The sequence below is a fragment of the Notolabrus celidotus genome, chromosome 21, assembly GCF_009762535.1.
Source record: "Notolabrus celidotus isolate fNotCel1 chromosome 21, fNotCel1.pri, whole genome shotgun sequence".
NCBI lineage: Eukaryota > Metazoa > Chordata > Actinopteri > Labriformes > Labridae > Notolabrus > Notolabrus celidotus.
The window spans coordinates 20,572,547-20,598,817 of NC_048292.1; the positions used below are offsets into that span (position 1 = coordinate 20,572,547).

The window sequence follows — 26,271 nt, forward strand, 5'->3', positions numbered from 1 at the left end:
ATAGAGGGAGATGAAGAGAGAGAGAGAGATGATAGTGGTGAGACAGATAGTAGTAGTTGTAGCAGCTGGAGTCTGGCACGTCCACAGCAGCAGAGATCCAGAGGAACCTACGAGACAAGGAGCTCAGGGACTCCAGAAAGGTCTATGGTTAGTAACTGCAATGGGACAGGAAGAGTGAAAGTAAGAGACAGGCAGACAGAGGAGATAGAGGGAAAGACAGGATCCTAGTGTGTCAGTTCCCCCGGCAGTCTAAGCCTATAGCAGTATAAGTCCATAGCAGTCTAAGCCAATAGCAGTAAAAGTCTATCCCAGTCTAAGTCCATAGCAGCATAATTAAGGGCTGGTTCAAGCCTGATCCAGCTCTAACTATAAGCTTCATCAAAAAGGAAAGTTTGAAGTCTACTCTTAAAAGTAGAGAGTGTGTCTGCCTCCTGGACCCTGACTGGTAGATGATTCCAAAGGAGATGTGCCTGATAACTGAAGGCTCTACCTCCCATACTACTTTTAGAGACTTTGCTTTAAATGAAGAGATTTGTCTTTAATATGTTGATTTATCCTCTTCATGTTTGTCCAGACGAGAAGGAGGACAGCATCTTGGGAAGCATCCTGCTGCCCAGCTTCCACATCTCCATGCTGTCGGTGGACGACCACATCAGCAGGAAGTATGCCTTCAAGGTAAAATACAGAAACTCAAACTTCAACGTTCAACGCAGAAATTATTTGAATCTGTGTTTAACTTTTCTTAAGAACAAATTTAAGAAGATGGTGGTGAACACGAACGAGCAGATTCACCAAAATGTTCAAGAACTCCTTCACACTGACTTTCAACAAGTTCCTCTTAGCTTTGTGTTTCAAACTTTAAAAATAACACACACACACACACACACACACACACACACACACACACACACACACACACACACACACACACACTCTGGAAGATGATAGCAAGGCGCTTCAGTGTCAGTCTTATTTATGCAGCTCTACCTGCCAAGACACACACACAGAGGAACCTTGAAGACTTTCACACACTATGTGTTTTCACACTTCAGCAGAAACACACTAACACACACATTCTGTACACTAACACACACACACACACACACACACACACACACACACATTCTGTACACACACACACACACACACTCAAACTGTTTGCAAACACACCTCTGTGCCAGTAGGAATGATGGAGACTCCCTGCTGGTATCTCAAGGTCACATCCAGAGCTGTTTCTCACTCTGCTGTTTTATCTCCTCTCTCTCTCTCCATCTCCTCCCTTTATTTATCCTCCTCCCCGTCAATACCTCCCTCCCACCTCCTCTTCCTCCTCTCCCTCTTCCTCCCACGCCATCAGGCCACTCACCCCAACATGCGGACGTACTACTTCTGCACTGACACAGCCAAAGAGATGGAGTCGTGGATGAAAGTCATGACGGATGCCGCTCTGGTGCACATGGAGCCGGTCAGGAGGTCGGTGCTCACCGCAGAAACACTCGCCCACACAAACACACATGCACGCACACATCACATGGTTGTAAAGAGAAATCAGAGAGACACAGTCACCATGTTGGAACCACATCTCCAGCACTCTGATATTCATGAAGTGTTTCATCCCGTCCCCAGAGTCCTCCTAAATGCCTCTAAAAGTGTCGACTTTAGAGTTTCCTCGTGTTCGGGATTCTTCCGCTGAGAGATGCTGAGAAGTTGAGCTTGTAGTCATGAGGGACTTTGTGTTTCTTGGAGGAGTTTTCCATTTTTTATTCCTGTGAGTGCTACAACCGTAAGTTAGAAAGATAACCAAACGGTTTACCTCTGGTTGGATAAACTAGCACGGACTTGTTAATTGTCCATCTCTTCAGAATGAGGCATTTATATCACCAGAACTTCTCATTGGTGATGTTTACATTCATCTAAACAAGAATCTCTCCCTTTACACCGCTGCCAGAATGAAAGCCTATAAAAGTACAGACAGAATAATGTGTTAGGATCAGGTCGGATCAGTAACGCTGCAGTTTGAGGGCTGTAGGGTGAGAAACTCTTCCTCATCAGAGCGAAGGTGACTAATATAATTCATGCAGACATGTAAAACCGTCTCTCCCTCCCTAAAGTTCACTGTCAAGCCTACACGCTAAATATGAAGACGTTATTACTAAGCTAGCGTTAGCTGGTTAGCTAGCGGTGTCAACAAGTTAGCGCTGGAGTTGTTTACATCAGTCAATGCACACTGACCATGTCAGAATGACATCAACTAAATATACATGAATTAAAATACTCTGTGTTTCCTTCAACTTACCATTAATGAAATGTTCAAAGCTCAAATACTTGTGGACTTCGATTCTTTTTTTGTTCCCTCAGCAGAGACAGCGGAGCGCGTAATAGATTTAATCCATATCTCCTCCTCTCAGGGTTTGCATTCTCAGGTGGATTCCTAGGAAGCAGAAGCCGGGCTCGTCTCCTTGTCAGATAACTGAACAACTGCTGTCAGACATTTTAAAAGTGTTTAAACCATAGACTGTAAAAGATATAGACGTAGTATCCGTGACGTCACCCATCTGTTTCTGAACGCTGTTTTGAAGCCAATTGGCAGCAGTAGCCATATTGCTGCTGTCGAGCCAGTGTGACGTAAAGAGGCGGGCTTTGAGTCTCCTAGCCAACAGCTACAGTGTTCCCACAGGCAGCTGTGCCTCTCATTGGAAGGCTAGTAATCTCAATATCTTCAAAATTGCCGAATTAGATCAAAATTGAACCCCCTCACAGTGAGAGGCGACGAGAAATGAGCTATTCAGACTACAGTCATCTTTTGTACCAGGCTGTACACATGTTTATTAATGCTGCAAAGATCGTCTTTTTCCCATTCATGTGTATGTGACTTCCGGTACTTCCGGAGCCAGCCTCAAGCGGATCCTCGATGAACTGCAGCTTTTAACACTTCCGCATTGACTCATATTTTTAGACCGGAGGTTTCCGCTTGGTTTAAACATGTAGTCTGCAGCAGAGTCGAGTCATTTCCCCGTAGCCGGAAGCCTTTCTTGCCCTCCAGGGGGGCGGGGCCATACGTGTGATGTCACAGGAAAATTATGACTCAGTTTAGATGTTGAAGTTATCTCTCTGTATTCTGCAAACTCTTAACGTTTGAAAGTTAGAGAGCTGTACTTTCTATCCTCCCTGTGCTACAGAGCCTCATATGCAGCGTTAGCCACGACTCTTTGACACCTATAATTCTTCACAGCTGTTAACCCGATACCCAGCCGGCTCAGACAGCCCTTAGTCCTGGACCCCGAGGGGCTTCAGGCAGAGATCATAAACCTCTAAGAAGTGAAAGGCCAGAAAATCAGACAGAGAGAACAAACACAGACTTCTGACACTTCAGTTATCTTTGAAAACTCTCTTAGAAACTATTTCCTTTCTTCTTTGTCACCCCTCTTTCATCGCAGGATGGACAAGTTGAAAGTGGACCAGCGGGCTCCTCAGGAGTTGAACAACTTACTGAACCACAGAGTCCTGACCCGACCCGAGATCCAGAACAACGAGCGCAACCGCGAGCCTCTACGACAACACTCCCTGTCTCGACTGGACGACAAACGGCAGAAGGACATCGAGAAACACAACAGCCAGAGGGAGCGTGAGTACTACACCCTGCAGAGAGACGGAGAGAGGTACTCCCTGAAGAAAGATGGCGTCAGCTACACACTTCAGAAGGATGGAGAGAGGTATCTCCTCCACAAGGACGGAGAGAAGTACCTGCTGCGGAAAGACGGGGAGAAAACGTACCTTCACAAAGACGGAGAGGTGTGTGCCATTCACAGGGAGCTGGAAAAGTACGCCGTTCAGAAAGTGGACGAGAAGTACACGTTGACGCCGACAGAGGAGAGATACGCTCCATCAAAAGACGGAGAGAAGTACCTGCTCACGAAGGACGGAGAGAAATATGCACTGCAGAAAGTGGGGGACAGACACATGCTCCAAAAAGACGCTCAGAAACCGGCTCCACATAAAGAGGTGAAGAGAGCGCTGTCGCTAAAGGAGACGGAGAGATACGGCACAATGAAAGCTGACAGCAAATACGGGACGATACAAGTGGTGGATAAATACGGCACGGTGAGGGAGGTGAAGAAGTACGCCACGCTACGAGAAGGAGATAAATACTCCATGTTTAGAGACGCAGAGAAGTACGCTACGATCCGCGGGGGAGAAAAATACGGCTTCCAGAGAGACCCGAGTGCAGAGCGGCCTCTGACCAAAATCAGCAGCATCAAGCTGCAGCCGGCTCAGGCCGCTGCCATCGCCGCCGCCGTGTCTGCATCCCGACAGGCCAACATCAACGCCCAGAAACCTGCTCCGGTGAACGGCTCCGGGTCAACGCAGGGGGAGCTGGTTGTAGACTGCGGCCCAGCAGAAGGAGACTCCAGCCAAATTGGGGGTCCAGTCAAGTCTCCTGTTCCAGTCCAGGAGCCAGAGAGGGGTCTCTCCAGGACCAACTCCATGCAGCAGCTAGAGCACTGGGTCCGCACGCACAGGAGAGGAGTGGATGACGACGCCCGGAGGTGAGACTGACTGAGAGAGTGTGCATGTGTGTTTCTTTTCTGTAGCTCATCCAGGTTCAGGTTTTTAAAATGGGATCAGATCACAAACTCACCACCAACACAGGGATGACCAGCGTCTCTGCGCTCTAAGAGGCCGAATGTTTGTCTCTGGAGTCAGCTGTTTTTGAAAACAGCTGCTCCTGATGACAAACAGCATCTTCCTCTTTGACTAAGAGCTCTCTCTCTGCAGGGATCCTCTCTGTAACTTCATCACACACTTCTGAGCCTGTCAGGGACTAAAACAAGCAGCTGTTCTCTGACTGGACGCACTTTCCAAAAGGATTATGTCACGAGAGCAGCCATCTAGTCATGCAGACTAGAGCAAGTATTGACGATAACAATACCGTGTAGCTAACTGGTTCATAGTCGGGGGCGCTACAGGTGCTTTATGCTGTTCCCCGTAAAGCAAAGAGAGATGAAGAAGAGGCAGCAGAAGCAAACCAAGCAGCAACTTCTGGTCTTAAAATATGAAGCCCATGCAGAAGTGTTAAAAACTACAGTTCCTTTAGTGTCCACTAGAGGCTGGCTGCAGAAACACGTGAAGCCACATACACACCCATTCAAAGAGACGATAAGAGGGTCTTGTCTCACCTTGTCTGGATTCTATTTCCCATAACCACCTGTTAACCATACGTTATAACTTACTCGTAGTGTTCGTATCGTAGAGTGGATGATGAGGTATATTAGGACGAAACAGATGGCCGTGACTTCTTCATTTATAAAAACACAAAGTCAGCCCTCATCTTCAGAAAAAGACTTTCGTTAGTTCACCAGAGAGGTCGATTCCTCCTGACAGATCAAACCCTCTATTCCATCCCATCACTCCCTCTCTGGCTGAGCATCCTCCTCCGTTCTTGCCATGACCTTGCGGGCTGCGGGGAGCTGAAAGCTTTTTGTGTCACAACAGATGTGTTTCTCATTCGGGAGCGGTGGCGTTTAGCTGGCGTTTAGCCGGCTGTACGGGGGGACGCAGCGGAACAGAAGAACGGAGCGCAGCCGCTCGCTGTGCTGTCAGCGCTTCCCCTCTCCGTCTGCTGCCATGAATAAGTCATAGAAACGAGAGCGTAATGAGAGCAGAGCGAGCGGAGTGCTGCCGAGCATCATTTGTCATCTTTATCAGCTCAGGGTGCAAACGAGGAGGCGAGAGAAACTTTGTTGGACTGATTGTTATTGTTGTTTACAATGAGGGCTGCTTCTGCTAACAGCCATGTTATTGAAAGAGAGCAGCCATTATAACATCGTACAGGCGATAACCGATATGAAGAGTGCTGTAATACATCCAAATCATCCCAGGGAGGAGATTTCAACCATGATACCTTTTATTAGTAGTATTTAAAGGTACAGTGTATATTATTTAAAGGTGCAGTGTGTGGTATTTAAAGGTACAGTGTGTAGTATTTAAAGGTACAGTGTGTAGTACTTAAAGGTACAGTGTATATTATTTAAAGGTGCAGTGTGTGGTATTTAAAGGTACAGTGTGTAATATTTAAAGGCACAGTGTGTAGCATTTAAAGGTACAGTGTGTAGCATTTAAAGGTTCAGTGTGTGGATTTAAAGATACAGCGTGTAATATTTAAAAGTGCAGTGTGTAGTGTTTAAGGCCCAGTGGGCCCGATCTACTAAAGGTTTGTGTGCAAACTTGATAGCGCGCGCAAAGCAGATTTACTAACCGGGTGCACCGAGGATTGCGTCTTTCAAATGAGCAAAATAGCACTCACTATCCATTTAGCGTGTTTACCTTCATGAATATGCAGAATACATGCAGATTATCGGAACACGCAAAATACTGGGAGGAGGAGATGCAAATGTAATCATTTAGCACACGCAATGTGATCTATCAAACCTGAAGCAGATAGCGTGCGCTGTATTTGCGTCTATATTTAGCACGTTTGAAAGGCAGGTGCAAACTGGCACAGCGTTACGCACACATGGCTGTGGTCACTGCAAAGCTTATAACATCGCTTTACAACATGCCTGCAACAGCGGGGCTTACAAGCATTACTAAATGTTTTAGTCAATCAAACCAAGAGAACAAAAAAATAAAAAATAATAAAACAACACAAATTCAAAGCAGTTCAGCACCACGGATAGCGACCACATCATTCTGACACCCACTTCAACTTTTTCAACTAATCACAGTAGTCCACTGTATCAATAGCTATAAAGTTTAGTAAAATTGGCACAGCGGCCCACATGTTCAAATACAAACAAAAATCAATATGAACTAGGCCTACTCACCACTGTTTGGACGAGCCTTAAGCTCCGCGGACATGTCCACGATGCGCTGTATGTCCATTTTCTTTGATCTGTCATTCTCAATAGATAACATGACATGTCCACTCAGTGTCTCCTGTCCCATCGTGCTCATCAAGGGGTTTTTAGTTAGTTTTAACTTGGAGAATGAGCGCTCACTAAGTCGCCAGGCAGCTGAATTGCCTCAAACATGTTCACAGCTCCATTTAAGCTGATGAATCTTTGGGACAGTTGCTGGATGATGATATCAGGCATTAAAGAAGTTCACCGGAAAGTTGCTCCCTGGGACAGTGAGGCGACTGTCAAAGTGACGCCTAACTTTTCTAGAGCAAGAGCGGCAGACTTAGCTTCATCACATTGCTCTCTAAACTCCATCAAAACACTGATTGCGTTTTGTAGAAGTGTAGATGCGTTTATTTCATGGGCAGATATTCTGTTTTTTCTCACAGCATTCACCTTTTCACAGATGGCCTCCCAAATCGCGTTTCTTCCGGCAACGCTGAGATGTCTCTGCTGGAGTTCACCGATGTGTTTATTTCCCTCCTCCACAAAGATCTCCAACTCCATGTCTTCAAACTTCATTTATCGCTTAAGGCCACTCTGTTCTCTCAAACTCTCCATGGGGACAGCCGATAGCACACGCAAAATCCTCGTAAAATAGGGCGGTCCGCACCACTTTTGCACTTGTTATCATTTGCGCACGCCGTCATAGTAAATCACCCGCAACACGCCCAGAAATAGCACGTGCAAAATGATTATTTGCACACGCAAATTAGCGCTTGTTATTTGGTATCTTAGTAGATCAGGCCCAGTGTGTAGTATTTAAGGATGCAGTGTGTAGTATTGAAAAGGAACAGTGTGTAGGATTTAAAGGAACAGTGTTAGCATTTAAAGGTGCAGTGTGTGGTATTTGAAGATATAGTGTGTGGTATTTAAATTTAAATTTAAAGTTACAGTTTGTAGTGTAAGAAGATAACAGAAGCTTAAATGTTGAGCAGTGAGATTTTAATTAATAACCTGAAACATCTGAGCAAACTGATTTCTCACCTCTAGTTTGTGATTATTCGTGCACAGGGTTTTCTAAAAGGCAGAATCTGATTTAATGTCATGAAGGAAAGCTGCTTTTCTCAGATTAATTTTCTTTTGCAACCAAATAAGTGATTAATTATCTCCCTACATTCATCCTGCTAATTCGATGTGCCTGTGCCAAATGTTCCCCGTCACTTGGAAAGCTTCCAAAATACAATCCTTTATTTTGGAATCAGCAGCAAAATCATGTGTTTAGTGTTTTTATCAGAGAGAAAGAACCAGAGGTTGAAGAGTAAATCAATAAAAAGCCCGAGAGTACAGAGGGGATGTATTTGACAGAGATGTTTTTCACTTACAGGCCTGAGAGGATATTTTAGCTGGCCATTTCTGCCGTTCTCAGTATAATGTTGTAGGTTATTTGCAATACAAGGGAAGTCCTTCAGTCTCTGCCTGCTGCAGGTCGGGGTCTAAGCTCATCCCTCCTGAATGCAGAGGTTAAATGAGACGAGCAGAGAGCAACCCGCCCGGGTGACAGATGTTGATGTGCAGTCAGAGTGACGATGACTGTGATATATCTCTGTGTGGACTCTGAGGTCACACTCCTGCAGGATGGACTCTTTTATGTTCCCCCTCTAATGGCCCTAACGATAACGAGCTCATCATAACTTCATGTTGGGGTCAAAGTGAAAGTGAAGCAAATTTCTGTTAACAGAAGTCGTCTGATAATTAAAGGCAGCCATGCGCACTGGACATGTCAGGGCTCACACATACAGATAATTAAGCCGGTTCCTTTTCAGCACACTCTGATTAAAAGCATTGATTCACTGATGCAGCGTAACAGCAAGTGCAGGTGAGTGTGTGGTCTGTTATCTAAGTGTGTGTGCTGCATGTAGCCGAGGCTTAAATGTCAAACCCACAACTTTAATGTCAGCTGTTGTTTTTGTTCTCTTGATTGCTGCGAAGGACGTAAATGTCTTTTTTAGCATAAAACAGTGGCAACATGTTTTTTTTACGAGCCTGCAGAGAGGAGGGTCTGACCACTGCAAGATTCATGAGTCACTGCCTGCTTTAAAGAATGACTCATTCCCTTCGTGTGTTCACTTATTTGCACATTTATTAGTTTCTGGAAAGTTCACTAGCTGCCGTCTCCTTCATGAAACTTAAAGAATATCTGCCGCCATACTTAGAGTTTATAACGGTGCTTTCTTGCGTCTCAGGATTGGGTCTGAGTGCTTTGGCTCTTCAAAGTTGTGAGAGTTAAGAGCCCCATTTTCATATTCCTCTCTTTGCTCTTGAACATTTCTTTTTCTTATGACGAGTGGTCCTGTGTGTTAAATAAACTCTGTGGAGCTCAAACTTGCGAGCACTGCCCACAACGACAAGGTCTACTCAATAACAGCTTTTAAGACACGCACCGAAAGAAGAGGGAGAGGAGGCTGGGGTTTAAATCTGATGCATCCCACTCTTTTAAAGTTATGTCTTCTTTTTTGGGTTTAGAGGTTTTATAAGTGATGCATTTCCACATCATGAAATGGCGTTGAACGTTTCAATCTTATTCCCTTCGAGGCAACACAGGATGCTCAGGGCACCTGCACAAGTGGTGATCCGGTACATTTGAAGACTGTTGAAGTGGCAAAGGATGGGTATGAGGGTGTAGTGCAAAATAGACACAACAGACACAATCAGATTCATCCTGGATCCATGAATGGTGAAGACCTGGATCATGGAGGCATGCACGCTCGGTCTGCAGAGTATTGGACTCTGAGGAGATCCTGACCTGATCTCTGAGGTGACATAGCCTCAATCTGCAGATTTAAAGTTGGTGACAAGATGATGAAGTGTCCTGATAAAGTATCTCAGAGCGAGAGGAGACGGAGGTCAGCGAGCATCTGTGTGTTTGAGCCGACACTGATTCTGTGTCAGATTGAAGGTTATGACTCTACAGTTAAGCTGTCTGCCTGAAAATCAAGTATCCAGGAGAGAGATTGGATTTTCCTGATATGAGTGCCATCTAGACGGGCTGTTATTTGTTGAAGTGTTTAGAGTTTCACTTCTGTGCTGGAATACATTGTCAGCTGTTTAAAGGTGAATATGCCGTAACCCGGCTCGTCACCCACGACAGAAGACAGGGAGGAGGGATGAGCTGAGAGAGTAAACAAGTTTATGACTTCAAGTTAAATTAATGGATTATAAGAATGGATGTGAGGTGTGTACGGTCTGTAGCATCAGTAGTGTGTGTGTGTAAACGTGGTGTGGTGAGAGCAGGAACATAAAAACAGAGAGAGGCTGCAGGGAGCTGAGCTTTATGTCCGGTGTGGAGCACGGGGCTCAGCTGCTCCCGGTCTAAGAGGATATGACCAATCAGCCGTCCTGGCACCTCCAAGGAACATGTCTGTTGCCACCTGCATGTACACATAGAAGCCTGGGCCCTCACACTCGTTACCTCTAAAGTATGTTTTTATATTTAACTCTGATTTCATTTTATACCACATGTTCGTTTAATCACAAAAACAGCTTTTTATTATTTAAAGAACCTTTCTGGAGTTAGGCCGTTTCTCTCTCTTGGCAACACAGAGAGACGAAAGGTGCATTTCGACCAATTTTACCCTGAACTAAAAGGTTCCGTGCAAGTAGCAAAGACGTTTCAACACGGCTTTAAAATCCTTTTTAACTCAAAATGCTGTGGCACAGTCAGCCGGTGTTTTGGTTTAAACCGCAACCCTGCTAATTGGAGACTCTCAGCCTGATGCATCCATCATTAACGTCTTTAGACGATCATTAAATATCCTGGGACCTTTGAAAAGTACTACCCCGCAAGCAGGGGCTTTTCAGGGGTGAGATTATCCACCCCTGCACTAAATTTAGACCCTTAGTCCACCTGTCAAAACGCACGTAGTTCCGGGGTAAAGTTCCTCCGGTGCATTAGATTTCCTATAAACTTATATCTGCATGCAACTTACAATTCACTTCTCCTCATCCACCTCTTCATCTGCACCTCATTAGAGGGAAAGTAAACAAAGCAGTACATGCAAATATAAGTCCTTTATCAAAACTCCTGGCTGCAGTGGAAGAGTTTAACTCAGTCTCATGTGGAGCATTCAACAGAAGCTCCAACATGCAACACTTTGGAGTCAGAGGCAACATTTCTTTACATAGAGACCTACCACATGTGCTCGCTCTCCAAGGCTGAGAATCATTTGTCTTCAGACTTTCTTTTCCTGAAGTGTTATAACTTTTTGGGACTCTGTTTTTGGTGCATCATGTAAACCAGCCCAAGCAGCACTCCTTTGTTACTGTCCTGAACTTTAAAGATCTTTGCAAACAGCTAGGGAATGATCTGTTTATTTGAGTCAGTGCCGAGAGAGTTGGTGGCATTTTGATGGCTACTGAGACCTTGTGTTGAGATTCAAACCAGGTCTTTGTCTAGTGCATTTTGCAGCATCGCACATGCTTGCACCAGAATAAAGTTTATAGCCCAAAATAGCCTAGACCCATATTTTTGGGGATTTTGCATCCCTGAAAAAGTGACACAGCATGTAGCTGTAGGTGTGCAGAAAACATCCTCTGTATCAGGTAACTTATAAAACCTCCCTCCTCCTCTTCTGTTTGTCTGTTTTCTCCTCCAGTGTGACTTCCTACCAGACCTTACCCCGGAACATGCCCAGCCACCGGGCTCAGATCGTGCCCCGCTACCCAGAAGGCTACCGAACGCTCCCTCGAAACAGCATGATGAGACCGGACAGCATCTGCAGCGTGGCGGGCTCCGTGTACGACCGGGCCCTTCGTCCTGCCTCCACCAGCACCGTCATCACCACGGCGGAGAAGAGGAGGTCAATGAGGGACGACACCATGTGGCAGCTGTACGAATGGCAGCAGAGGCAGGCCTTCTCCAGGCACAGTCTGGCTCAGCCCACAGGTACAGACACCAATGACACATGACCACTACCCATCCTGGGATGAAAGCATGAGAGGGATGTTCATGTGTCAATAAGATCAAAGTGAATGTAGCCCCAAAGTTTCAAAAGTAAAGCCACCAACAGGGGGCAACTCCACTGGGTGCAAAATTAAGTATTTGCAGAAGGAAATCACTCCTCAGCTGATTTATTCCTTTAGTGAGTTCATGTTCTCAGTCTCTAGTTTCAATACAGCAGTAAATGATGGTCCCATTCTAGCTGCATTTCGACCAAGAGTTCCGGGGTCTTTTAGCCCCCAGAACTACTTTACCCTGAACTAAAAGGTTCCTGTGCCCCTATTGTTGTCTGCGTTTCGACCGCGGGCTGAAGTCCAGGCTAGATTGTGCAAATCAGGAAAAAAGTAAATGCACGACACGACCAGACCAGTCGAGGGCAGTAAAACAAAGACGAATGCCATTCATCACAGATGAGACCATAGAAGCAGACGGACAGGCATGTATCATTATGAGCAACACAACAGTTAGCTTGTTAGCATGAAGAGACTCAGCTGGCGCTGTTTTAGATGGTGCTATATTTCATCACAGATGGATTCACTGAATCAACACGTGAGAGGAGATAAGCGCGAGTAGCAAAGACGTTTTAACACGACTTTAAAATCCTTTTTAACTCAAAAAGCTGTGGCAGAGATCAGCCGGTGTTTTGGTTTAAACTGCGACCCTGCAAACTGGAGACTCTCAGCCGGATGCATCCCTCATAAACGTCTTTAGACGATCATTAAATATCTGATGAGGATATTTTGAAATCTTAATAAAAACTAAACTAGTTTGCATTCCCAGGAACTCCCTCTGTGTTTCAACAGCTGTGTAAACTCAACAAACACTGACACATTCAGCTGAAGGTCTCCAGTTTACAGGGTCACTTTTAAAACCATAACACCGGGAGAGACGCATTTGCGGTGGCTTAGAGAAGACTACTGTTACAAGCTGCTAAATCAAGTGAATCACAGCTTCTTCTTTTGAAAAGGACACACACATACAAAAAAGATAGAACAAATAAAAGCAGATGAAAGAAAGAGAAATCAAGTGAATCACAGATGTGTGTGATGTTATTGTGGAATAAAAAGACTGCAGTTAATCTACCAATCAGACACGTTCAACATTGCAGGCCCTGCCCCCAAAAGTCCTGGGACATTTAAAAGTACTACCCCCCAAGCAGGGGCTTTTCAGGGGTGAGATTATCTAACCCTGAACTAAATTTAGACCCTGGTTCCTCCGTTTGAAAAGCAAGTAGTTCCAGGGTAAAGTTCCTGCGGTAGAAAGACGCCTTTAGAGTCACAGAGAGCAGGAAGCAGTGTCTTCTTTAGGTAGCGGCACTGCTGAGATTGAGAATGTGTTACCTCCTGGAAACATGTTTTGAGGTGTCATAAAGGAGTTCTGATTTCAAACTTTAAATACAAAGTAAACAACGTGTACTTTATTCTCCTGTTTGTGTAACCTGTCTGTATTTTTGTTTGCTTGGTGTAAAATAATGTCACTGGATGATTTCGGCACCATTACGATCGTAAGCGTGCTGCAGAAAGTGTCATCCTGAGAGTGTGATCTGACATGCTTTCAGGCCGGCTAAGAGCTCCCAAATAATGTCGTATCATATGTCATCATTTTCAGAATCACTCTCGGGATTACAGCTCCAATTATGTTACCATCACAGAAATATTACAGGCAATGAAAGCATCTGACTCCACTCTGCCTCTCTCTCCTCCCCTACTGATGTGCTTCCAGCTGTCAGTCACTATGGCACCCTGCCCAGCACAAAGACCATGGGCAACATTTCTGAGCACGCCGTGGCACATTCCATCCCCACCTCGCCGTCTCATGGCTCCCTGGCTCTCTACAGCACCTTCTCCCCTCCTCGCCAGCAGGCTCCTCACAACCCCGGCAGCTCGCTTCCAGAGGTGTCCTCGCCCGTCTTCAAGGGGGACATGACGCTGGAGCCCAGGCACAGAGCACACCTTGTTAAGGTAGAGAGCACTCACTAACAGGAATGACAACACACTTCATTTATTCAGATTCAAAAATCCATCCATCCATCCATCCATTTTCTTCCACTTATCCGGGGTGGGGTCACGGAGGTAGCAGTCAAAGCAAATTGACCCAGACATCCTTCTCCCCAGCAACACTTTCCAGCTCCTCCTGGGGAATCCTGAGGGCGATCCCAGAAATATCCCAGTGGAATATATAATCCCTCCACTGCGTTCTGGGTCTACCTCGGGGCCTTCTCCTAGTTGGATGTTTCCGGAACACTTCTAAAGGGACGCGTCCGAGAGGCATCCTTATCAGATACCCAAGCCACCTCAGCTGACTCCTTTCAACGCGAAGGAGTACGGGAGCTACGAGGACCCCTGGCGTAGGGTACACCGTCGATTTGACATAGAAATATACAGTAAATCAGCCTTTAGGGCAAATACTCGCCCTCCACCGAGAGAACAATCCACCACTTTCCAACAGAGTACCATGGCCTCAGACTTGGAGGTACTGACTCACATCCCGGCTGCTTCGCACTCAGCTGCAAACCGCCCCAATGCCTGCTGGAGGTCCCAGCTTGAAAGAGCCAACAGAACCACATCGTCTGCAAAAAGCAGAGATGAATTTCTGAGCCCCCTGAACTGGAGACCCTCCTCGCCCCGGCTGTGCCTTGAGATCCTGTCCATAAAAATTACAAACACAAATGCGATGAGAGACTGTAGCTTCTGTACATGGGGCACACGCTTAGGCGCCCCAAGATCCCGAGACTTCTGCAAGATCCTGAGAAAGTTTAAGAAGATCAGAGGAAACTTTTGCCAGATCATGTACACATTTGGGGAATTCTTCATTAAAGTTTGTTCAGGGTCACTCAGGTGAATTCGTAGATTTCGAAGGAACGTTGACGAAGAAACAAACGGAATGTGTTTGACATTTTAGGTTGTGGCAAACTTTGTTCTGATATTTTAGGACGCAAACTTTCGAGTGAAAAACTTTGTCAACCCCATCAAGATAAATGTTCCAGTGATCTCTGAATAAACATCTCAAATAGAAAGTTAAAAACATTCTGCGTCTCCTCTTCATGAATCCTAATTCGGGGTTTGAAGTAAAACACGCTCACATCCTGAGCTGAAGTATAAATCAATTCATCCTGTAACCAAAGAGCTGAAATGCAAATAGCAAATAGCTGGAAATGACTCTCTGTTTGCACTTCTATCATTTATATTTTGCACCAAATGGAGAAAATTAGACTTAATGGAGCTTCCTACAAAGAAACACTCAGAGTGTGCTTGGCATCCTGTCCCCCGTGAACGAAAGAGGTCCTCGTCAGAGATGGAAGCAGTCCTGAATCTGAAGTGTCCACAGATGTTCCTTCTGATTTCCCCCGGAGAGTTTGACAGGAAGCTGAGCTGAGTTTGCAGTCAGTGAATCATTCTCACTTCAATGGATTCGTCCAATCCTCCTGTCACATGTCTGAAACCCAGGTCCAATCCCGTCCCCAAGCTGTGAGCCGCAGTGACACCTCAGATCAAGTTTATACTCTGGCTGAGACGCGTCAGACAGCTGATGTTAATACACCAGGCAGCTCAGACTCTATATTCCCGGTCAGAGAGAGGAGAGGAGGAAGCTACTGAGAACACCTTTACATCAGCGAACAATGAGCTCAGGTACAGAGGGATAATGTTAAAGTTACAGGCGTCAGCTTAGGATGAAAATGTATGGCAGCTGAATAAGATATGTGAAATTATCAAAGCAGGAAGTCTCACAGACAAATTCCACCAGATCAGTGTCTGGTCCGTCTAAAATCCTTGTTTGGAGAGACAGGTTATGGTGCTTGGCAATAACTTGCGAAGAAGACTTTATTTAAATTTTCCGTGCAGAGACGGACCGGTCACGGATCTGGTTGAAGTCCAATTTTAGAGACAGTCCAAAACAAGACAGGTTTATGTGGTTATTGGATTTTTCCACCCAACAGATCGTCTCCGCCGTACAATAACAGTCATAGTCGCTTCTGAAGATAAAAGTTGCCCAGCAGTTTTGTTGTGCTTCTACACACGAATGTAAGCTTCGGATGTTTCTTGATGCTGTCCTTTGTTTGGAGACGTTCAGTAAAGGCTTTAGTGTCTGAATTTAATTAAATTAACAATAACTGGAGTTCGGTCATTGCTTATTGTTTGTTAACAAAGACAGCAGATGTTGTTGGACAGATACTGTATCTGGATGAAAACATGACTGCATTTTTCTATTGTCGCGCTCTTATTTTAGTATGTTTGTCTTTGTGCATCGTTGTTCTTCGTGGTGACTTCAGTGAACAGATTCATAGAGAGACATTAAAGCTTCGGCTTGCATTAGCTGATTAACGGCACATTAAGTATGCCTCATTTTACCAGAACAAACTCACCATCATGCACAGCTTTCATCTTCACTTCTCTTTCTGTCAGATGTTCATTGTTGTGAGATCGCTCTGGAGTCTGACTCACGCTGCGTCTTTCCTTTTAATGAGCGTCCTGGCTGCAGCACTAACAGCCTTTTGGAGGTATTCAATCAAATGCTTGTGAAAGGGCCCGCTGAGACGAGTCAAGTCTACTTTTACTGTTACGCTCCCGAATACGAGGCTGATAAAAAATCATGTTTCTCTCAGAGCAGTAAAAAACAAAGCAATGCTGAGAGGAACATGAGGCGCAGATACTGAAATATTTTACAGTGAGAATAAACAGGAAACAGTCTCAGTGCAAAGAGGTCCTTTACATAAGACTGTAAATAATACAATTAAGTGGGTTAAAGACTTGACATCAAGACTGGATAAGATCCAGTTAGACACACATCTTCTGAGACCGTGTTGGAGAGAGGGATAGAGGGAGGTGAAGAGAGAGAGATGATAGTGGTGAGACAGATAGTAGTAGTTGTAGCAGCTGGAGTCTACAACGTCCACAGCAGCAGAGATCCAGAGGAACCTACGAGACAAGGGAGCTCAGGGACTCCAGAAAGGTCTATGATTAGTAACGTTAATGGGACAGGAAGAGTTAAAGTAAGAGACAGGCAGACAGAGGAGAGAGAGGGAGAGACAGGATCCCAGTGTGGCAGTCTAAGCCTATAGCAGCATAACTTAGAGCTGTTCCAAGCTTGAGCCAGCTCTAACTGTCACATATTGTTAATGTAACAGGTGGTGTCAATGGAAGTGTATCTAAGAGACTCCTGCAGGTTTTTTATAGAGGATCAATCTGAGCTGAATCCAGATGAGCTGAACTTAAACTTTCTCTCTTCACAGTACGGCTTCCAACCCGACCGACGATCCATCGCAGGCAGCGTCCCCCCTCAGAACATCACTGCCCAGTCTCTGCAGGGCAAGACGGTGAGTGTTCCAGCTCAACCCCTCTCCATCATCCTTTAGTTTTAGTTCACTTTTACATAAAGAGAGATGAAAAACAAGCAGTGTCCAAAAAATGATTTACACACACGTCTCTGTTAATCATGTTTTTTTTCAGCTACCTCTTATTGCTGTAGTTTGTCCACTTCTCTCTGCAGAACCGGTGTAATTATTGCCAACACCATTGTCTTTTGATGACAGCGTATACACACACACACACACACACACACATGCACGCACGCACGCACACACACACACACACACGCACGCACGCACGCACGCACACACACACACACACACACACACACACAGCGCAGCAGCACGAGTGGGATTGTTTTTGCCCTCAAATTGAAGCTCCAACAATCAGGATGCGGGCTGATATTTCTCTTTGAAGCGAGCTGTGAATAATGTCGTGATTGCTTGTCTGCAATCGAGTGCCTCGGCGGTTTGATGAGAAAAAATTTGTCCAGTAATTTTCCACGCAGCTTTTTGCAGAGCGCTGTTTTGTCACAGTCACAGCAACTCTGTTCATTTACTCCATTATTTAAAGAGTGATGAAATGCAGAGTGTGTGTGGGTGTGAGTTTGAGTGTTTGTGTGTTTGTATTTGTGTTTTTACGTGCACCAATCTGCCCTTAAATCTATAACTGAAGTTGTTTGTTACCCTCAGTTTGTAGTATTTTAAAACAAAAGCTGAACAGTGATGAAAAACAGATTTTATGCAAACGTGACAAAAGGAGCAGCTTGTAGTTGGAGTCAAAGTCACGGCTGTTTGAAAGGTCGGCCCGTTTTCAGAAGAAGAAGCATTTCCTCTCCGTTTAATATCGTATAGCTCTTTCTCTGGATGCAGCTAAGTCCCTATTTTTCACATTCAGCGTCGGGTCAAATGTAGCAACCTTTGCAGATTGGAAGAAAGAAGAATCATGTTAGTGATAACAAAGTAGACGGTTAAATACATTTGCATGAGTCTTTAAAACGAGCAATATCTGCACAAATACAGCCATTAATCTTGTGAGAAAATGTGAATTTCCTTTACTCTGTTTTGAGAAAATGTGATCTTTAACTTAAATAAGCAGGAGGTGCATCAACTGTAGACACTTGTAACATAAATGTGAAGTCATCTTTGTCCATCAGGTAAATGTAAGTCCATTATTCACTCTCATTTTAGTGTTTTCTGACCCCTCTCCCTCCTGTCTTGGTTTTAACAAGATGTAGAAAGACTGAAAACATCCTGACAGAGTTTGATCAAAGCTCAGTGAAGCTGCATTTTGATGATCTTTGTGCTGTGTTTTTGTTGCTACAGGTGTTTAGATGAGAATATCAATAACTGCATTTTTGATACCCCGACAATCTGTAGATTGGCAGAGTGTCAGTTTTATTCTCTCCCCTGTGTGTTGCTCTGTGTAGCCGGAGGAGCTGACCCTGATGCTGATCAAGCTCCGCCGGCAGCAGGCGGAGCTCAACAGCCTGCGGGAACACACAGTAACTCAGCTGATGGCCCTCGGTTTGGAGGGGCCCAACGCGAAGGTCAGCACTGAGTGTGAACCGTACATATGTTGGTGTGTGTGCATGCACGCATTTGTGCTCCCAACCGAGCTGCCGAATGTCCTGATGTGTGTTGATGTTTGTCCTTACGGGAGGTTCTTTAAAGGACTGATGGTTTACTCCAAATGAAATTGATTCACTGTGTCCTGAAGAGTCTGATCAGAACAATCAATCTTTATTTATAAAGCACCAATTCCCAACAAATATTATCCTCAGACTCTCTCCAAACAGAGCAGGTCTAGACCTTATTCTATGTTCTATTATTAACAAAGGCCCAACATCAAGACAGGATAAGATCCAGTCCCACCTTACAGACAGGACTCAGTCTGATCTCATCTTATTCCACCATGAGCAGAGCACTTTGCAACATTTAGCAAGTTACAGTGGCAAGGACAAACTTTCTTTAATAGGCAGAAACCTCCAACAGGACCAGACTCATGTTAGACACACATCTGCTGAGACCGTGTTGGAGAGAGGGATAGAGGGAGATGAAGAGAGAGAGAGAGATTATAGTGGTGATAGTAGTAATTGTAGCATCGGGAGTCTAGCACGTCCACAGCAGCAGGCCGTCTACGGCAGAGATCCAGAGGAACCTACGGGACAAGGGAGCTCAGGGACTCCAGAAAGGTCTATGGTTAGTGACTTTAATGGGACAGAGAGAGTTAAAGTAAGAGACAGGATCCCAATGTGTCAGTCTTAGCCTATAGCAACATAACTAAGAGCTGGTCCAAGCCTGATCCAGCGCTTACTATAAGCTTTATCAAAAAGGAAAGTTTGAAGCCTACTCTTAAAAGTAGAGAGGGTGTCTGCCACCCTGACCCTGACTGCTAGATGATTCCAAAGTAAAACTAAATCTCTTTTTTGAGATTCTTATTGCTGTCTTAAACTTTTGGATGGATGGACATGGCCCCTAACGGATGAATCCTAACGAGGAGGGAGATATTACACACTTTCTGTTAATGATCGTTAGCAGGTTTCCAATAAAAAATTAGACTACCAGATTTAGTGGAACAAAATGTGCTCCAATCATTATCAGCCGGAGGATTAATCTAGCTTTGATGATCCCCTGAATGAGATGTAGTGACTCAGAAAGCTTGACCTCTTTGAATAACTTGAACAGTGTTTAGTTCAGACAAAGAGATCTCTCAGTATCATGACGTGTTAGACCAGCTCAACGTCACATTAAGACATTTAAGTTTCGATTTCATTTGGAGTACAGTTCTGGCTTTACCGCACACATCCTGGTGGAGGTTTACCTTTGCTTTGGGACTCTGGGATTCACTGTATGCTGGGTTTTATTGGCTTTAAATTGCACCCATGTGTGTGTTTGAGCGTGTGTATTTATTTGCATGGGGGCGCCGCTCTTGTCCATGCATCGTGCATGTCGGCCTGAGGTGAGCGAGCACTGTGGATGCATCACAGCTGATGCATCGTGTTGTCTCTTCTCAGTTTGATCACGCTTTCATAAGAACTGGTTTGGAAAGTTTTTTGCATAATGACTCTTTCACCTGATCACTTTTACGATTATTTGTAAGACTAAGAAGTTTTAGTGCATGTACACGAGGTGTGCAGCATGTCAGGTAAACATTTTCAGAATTTCTTTGCAGAATGAAGCTCAGCATGCTGTCAGAGTTTGTTCTGAAAGTTTTATGAATCCTCTATTAATTCTTTAACATGTGTGATTTTGGAAACTGTAAATCTTCAGAGCTGCATAACTCGAAACTCTAGTTTTTGTCTCTAGCAGCAAAAACCCTCAAACCTTACCCAGTGATATGTCTCATTTCTAGTCAAAATACGTCATTACATTCAGATTAAGCTGCACTGACCTGACGGGTCCAAATATTAATCTTATTTCAAGATATACAAGCCGAAACTTATCAAGAACATTTTGCTTCCTACATTGGCAGCCATTTACTCATTCCAATAAAGAAGTCAGAATAATTGGCCTCTCTGCACGGCCAGCCATGATTTCAGTGTGCAGCAACCGTCTGCAGAGTATGATCCATGCAAAAGAATTGCAGAGATCTTCAATACTTTCACCCCGGATAGATGCAGAATCGTGATACTTTCACACATTAATGCTGTTACAACTATTAGTTGAGGAAAATCAGCATTTGCATAATTTGGGGTCATATCTTACAGCTCCCCGACCCTCTGATGTGGGTTAAAAGTTAAGACTCAGTGCTCTTAGTGCATTTTTTTGTATAATTTTTTATATTCACATTTAACATTACACCCATGAACACCAAAACAAACTAACAAACAAACAATAAAACAATAAATCACAGGGAACAATTAAATTAACAGTAGCACAAAACAACAAACAAAAACAAGATCAACAAACAGAACAAAGAAAAAAGACTTATACAGACATTAACTCACTCCCCACACTGACAAGCTCGACCTTGATAATTTCATACTTTTTCTTCTTTAAATAAATGTCAGCTGTTAAAAAAAATTGAAACAACATAAAATCTTTAATCACAAATCGAATGTTGCACTACTCTAACGAGTACATCCTAGTTATGCTTTTTTAAATGTATTTATTTACTTTTATTCATCACCACCTCAGTGCCCGATAAATAAGGGGTACAGTAAAAGGAAATTGCAAGTCAAAGTTTTAAAAAAAGAAAATAAAAAAGAGAAGAAAAAAACAACTTATGAACTAAGTGCTTGGAATACTTTACCCCATATGTTTTCAAAATTATATATTTTGTTCTTTTCGAAGGCTAATGACTCTTCCAATTACAAATAATATCCCAGTTCGTTACTCCAGTGTCTAAGTGAGAAAGGATATGTAGATTTCCGGTGTTTTAGAATAACTTTCTGAAATACAATAGAGGAAAAAAGTATAACCCAGCTTTGTGGATATCTGACTCTTACATTTGAGACATCTTGAAGGATGCAAGTTGAAATACTGAAATTAATTTCCACACCCAAAACCTCAGACAACCAACGCTTTATTTCATGCCAAACATTCTGAACTTTACTATAGCTCCAAAATGAATGAATCAATGAATCTGTGAATCCACATTTCAGACAATTCCCTGAAGCATGTCTGTCATACTTTTTAATTTTATCTCTTGTACAGGGTATTCTGTACATTATTTTATATTGGATTAAACGCACATTTACGTTGACGGTGATATCTCCTTAAATTTCAACAGTCCTTCCATCTCAACTTAAAATCCTTAAGTACATTTTAAATGAAGTATTTTTTACTTTTACTTGAGTAGTTTAACAAACTGTTAGTTTTACTTTCAGCTTCATAAAATAAAATTTAAGTTGATGCACTTTTACTCGAGTACAGTATTTGGTCTGTGTTCCTCTTAAGCATCTGTTTTGCATGTTCAGATGTTCACACAGAAATAAAACTGGAGGGTTTTCTGCAGCTTCGTATGTTGTCACTTTTGTGCCCTTACCAAGATGGCCGACTTTGAACAATTATCTGGAACTAAATTAAAGCAGCTATGACTTGTTTCTGTTGTGGGAAGATTTCTTATAAGCTCATAACATAAGGGCAACTTGAGAATATTCTTGAAGTTTATTCCCCATGGGAAATAAGAACATGATGATACATACAGTAATTAAAAATACAGTGCTTCCTTTGATATCATCCTCTGTCTCCATCTGATCCTTTTCTTCCTCTTTAAATGTCTTTAACGTTTGCTCCTCCTTCATCGTCCTCACACTTCCTGCTTCTTCCTTTTCTTCTTCTTCTTCTTCTTCTTCTTCTTCTTCTTCTTCTTCTTCTTCTTCTGCTGCTGCTGCTGCTGCTGCAGACTGATGTTCTTTCACATCACCTCCAGAGGAATCTCATTTACCTGGAGAGCCAGGTGAGGACTCCTGACTTTCTCTGTCTCGAGCTGCTTGGCATAAAATATGAATCCAAAACAAAGTCTATCGGAAACTACTGGAGCTTTTTAACCTTTACTTTCAACATCGTCTTATATTTCTAACGTATTAACATGAGTCTCTTGCATATGCATTAAAGATGAACATGATCTCTTTCCCTGGCTCATATTTCTACCTGTTTCTTCTTCATGTTTCTTTACCTCTTTGCTGAAAAATCTTTTGATCTATTCTCATTTTGTCTTTTTTTTTACTGCCTTTGTTAGAGACGATACTTTCAGAAAACTAAGCGTAGTCCAACATGTCGCCTACATCATGAGAAGTATTTTATCTGCTTTAATTCTACCCGGCACTGATGTTAGCGATCTCTCGGATGTTTTCACTGGAGTCACATTAACGTAGCGGCGCCCACGCCTGCTGACAGCTCACAGAGGCGTACTCAGATCATGGCAGCCGTCCAAATGTGCTGTTTATTTTTGGCCCATGTGTTAGGTCTCAGCTTCCCACATATCTTGCATTTTGGGACGCCACTACTCTGCTCTGAAAAGGGCATGTGCTTCAGGGCTGAACTCGCCCTGTTGGCAGAGCAGTGGCTCTCAGATTGAGTGTTAATTGAAAGATAATTGTCAGAAGGTGGAGTCTGTTTAAGAGGCGGCTCTTTTTATAGGTCTCATTGAAATGTATCATCATGCAGCCGGATATTTGTTTGAATTCATGGACATTCAGCTTGCAAACACCTCAGAAGCAGCTGTGTTTCATACTTGTAGGATTTTCTATTCTCAAACTCTTTAATGAGGACAAGACGTTTTAGCAATAACAAAGACCCAACATCAAGACAGGATAAGATCCAGTCCCATCTTACAGGCAGGACTCAGTCTGATCTCATCTTAATCCACCATGAGCAGAGCACTTTGCAGCATTTAGCAAGTTACAGTGTCAAGGACAAACTTCCTTTAACAGGCAGAAACCTCCAGCAAGACCAGACTCGTGTTAGACACACATCTGCTGAGACCGAGTTGGAGAGAGGGATAGAGGGAGATGAAGAGAGAGAGAGAGATGATAGTGGTGAGACGGATAGTAGTAGTTGTAGCAGCTGGAGTCTGGAACGTCCACGGCAGCAGAGATCCAGAGAAACCTACAAGACAAGGTAGCTCAGGGACTCCAGAAAGGTCTATGGTTAGTAACTTTAATGGGACAGGAAGAGTTAATGTGAGAGACAGGCAGACAGAGGAGAAAGATGGAAAGACAGGAAGCTTACAGTTGTTGGAAATTCAAGGTAATGACTTCATGTCAATTTTTAAAATCAACAGTAGGTAGTACTACAATTTATGGTGTGGTTTTAGTTGGAAAGTTAAAGCTGCTGATTTTTGTGCAGAAAACTTCTTTAAACAAGCTCCAAGTCTCTTCATACAGTTGATGTGAATTGCACAGAGTTCACGGGTAGAAAAGTTTTTCTGGAGTCTTTGCAGAAAAGTTTATACCTCACCATCCTTAAGCTCACTTGGTTTCTCAGTTATATGTCATGTTTTAGAAACTGAGTAGATCCACAAAGACCTGAAGTCAGCTCTGATACTTATTCACCATAAACATGAAGTATTTCTGCCTTTTAATGCTGCTGTCCTCACTGTTGAACTCTGGTTAAATGTAGAGATTAAATATGAAGAGACAGAGATATGAAGCTGTGTTCTTGTGTCAGTCCTGATGTTCGGAGTGAATTAGCAGACACAGTTTGGTATATCCTGCTCTTTGGTACAGACATTAAACAGTGGTTCTGTCTTCAAACGTGTGCTGCTGTGTGATCACAATCTTGTATCCTCTCTCTCTCCTCCGCGTTTGGCTAGACGAAGGAGAACGAGCCTCTAATCTTCATGATTCACACAATGATCGAGAACTCGGCGCCGAGGCCGCAACTCTACCAGCAAGTAAGGTCTTTGGCAGGATGTGGTTTGAGTCAGACTCCAGACGCTCCATCTGTCGTTTGACATTTACGCTCCTCTTGGTGCTGGGTCAAAACCTCATGACGGTTAGGGCTGGGAATAATTCTCTTTACCTTCCAAGAATCAGTCAGAATAACAAAATACACAAGTGGAAACCTCAGGCGTTGAAAAGTGAAGCTAAAGAAGAAGTGCAGTTCCTCCAGTGTCTCTCTATAGCACATTTCTCTATTGATGACAACTGTATGGGCTGAATTTATATACAACTCACCTGTTTTGGCTTCAACAAGGCAGAGAGTTTTGCATAATTAGACATAATTAGGGGCTGGGCAATGGCCTCAACTCCACCTCCTTTCCAGATTGTCAGAAGTCAATTAAAGTCAGCATTTCCAATATGGCGGCTGCCATTTTTAGGTTTCATAGCGCGTCTTCAGAGTCACCAAAATTACATCCATGATTTATGCAGTCTGAGTCAAATGATTCCTGCATTTGATCCATTTTTACCCAAATCAAGACACAGATATGGGAGTTTTCAGATGTTATTTAGAAAACTCTGTTGCTTCAAGCAATCTCAATTCAATGCATGTTATTGACCCACTACAGGAGAAGCTGGAGACCATATTTTTATTGATTCAATATGCAGTTAAGAGAGGCTAGATAGAATCAGAAATGTAGTCCTCCATTGGCATTGGTGTTACTTTTAAGGGTTCTGGTGTGGTCAATCGTTCCCAGCCCTAATGACAGTCCTGAAATGCTCAATGAACCATCGTAGCAATTAACAACCATAGCATTGTTTTGTAATCTTGCATTTTGCAAATTGACTGCATATTTGATTATAAATGGATTAAAATGGAGCTGACTCAAACCAGATCTTTGCCCCAGTGGCCCAGTGGTTGTTTCCACGCCTCCCCTTCACCATCGTCCTCTTGTGTCACATCTTTGGATGCCGTCAGTCCCTCCATCGACCAGATTCTGTCACAGCATCGTTTTGAGTCCTCGTGAAGTTCATCTCATGTCATTGTCTCTGTTTGTTGGGAGTGACCTGATGTGAGCATGAAATATGAGGTTCACCTTTCACTTTCTGTCTTCATGAAGTCCTCCTCCATGTTGGAAAGCTGTTTTTCTAAAAGGTCTTCTTTCACAGCGTTAGTGAGCTACCATCTTCCTCCTTCACGCCTCTGTTACGTCTCAGAGTTGGAACGACTTCACTTCACCACTGCACCGCTTGTTTGTATGTTCGTTTAGAGTCTTTATTATGAACCCCAGAAGAAGTTATACCTTGAAGTTAGTCTCATATTGATCCTGAGGACAGTTTTGTGCTCAAATGTGACCATGAATCTCTTTTACAAACATTTATTTTATCAATATAAACATCTCTGTTGAAATTAATCACAAGCTCAGTAAAGTTTTGCAGACTGAGTAATGCTCGGATGTGTTTTTCTCTCTCTTTAGGAGTTACAGAGAACTCAAGCTGTGAGTCTGAGACAAAAGTTATCTCATCTGTTTATCTATTTAAAAACTTTGTACTCATAATCTTTGATTTAATCTGGACTGATTAACAATCACACTGAAAACATTATCAGCAGTTTTAGATGTTAAAGTCCTTGCAGCTGTGCTCATTACTTTTCAGCAGCCTCTGCAGCAGAGAGCATACCAATGTTCTTCCTTTAAAAAGTAATATTTCCAGCTATGATGCACAGACTAGACTAGTTTTGAAGTGTTTGGCTGATGAGAACATAAAGTTTGTAAAGGAAGACAGAAAATGCGTCCACGT

General features: G+C 43.5%; 1 protein-coding gene across 3 annotated transcripts in view; it reads left to right on the forward strand.

The window, feature by feature from the left end:
• Positions 1-26,271, forward strand: part of LOC117804783 (pleckstrin homology domain-containing family A member 5-like) — a 266,307-nt gene that overhangs the window by 218,118 nt on the left and 21,918 nt on the right. For 2 of the 3 annotated variants that reach the window (XM_034673142.1, XM_034673143.1), the window contains 6 exons: positions 575-675; positions 1,358-1,473; positions 3,438-4,547; positions 11,495-11,784; positions 13,561-13,799; positions 17,069-17,152. In XM_034673142.1, the coding sequence (XP_034529033.1) occupies positions 575-675; positions 1,358-1,473; positions 3,438-4,547; positions 11,495-11,784; positions 13,561-13,799; positions 17,069-17,152 (1,940 nt within the window). Of the gene's footprint in view, positions 1-574; positions 676-1,357; positions 1,474-3,437; positions 4,548-11,494; positions 11,785-13,560; positions 13,800-17,068; positions 17,153-18,573; positions 18,694-26,271 lie in introns of all 3 variants that reach the window. The other variant, XM_034673141.1, reaches the window with a different exon arrangement.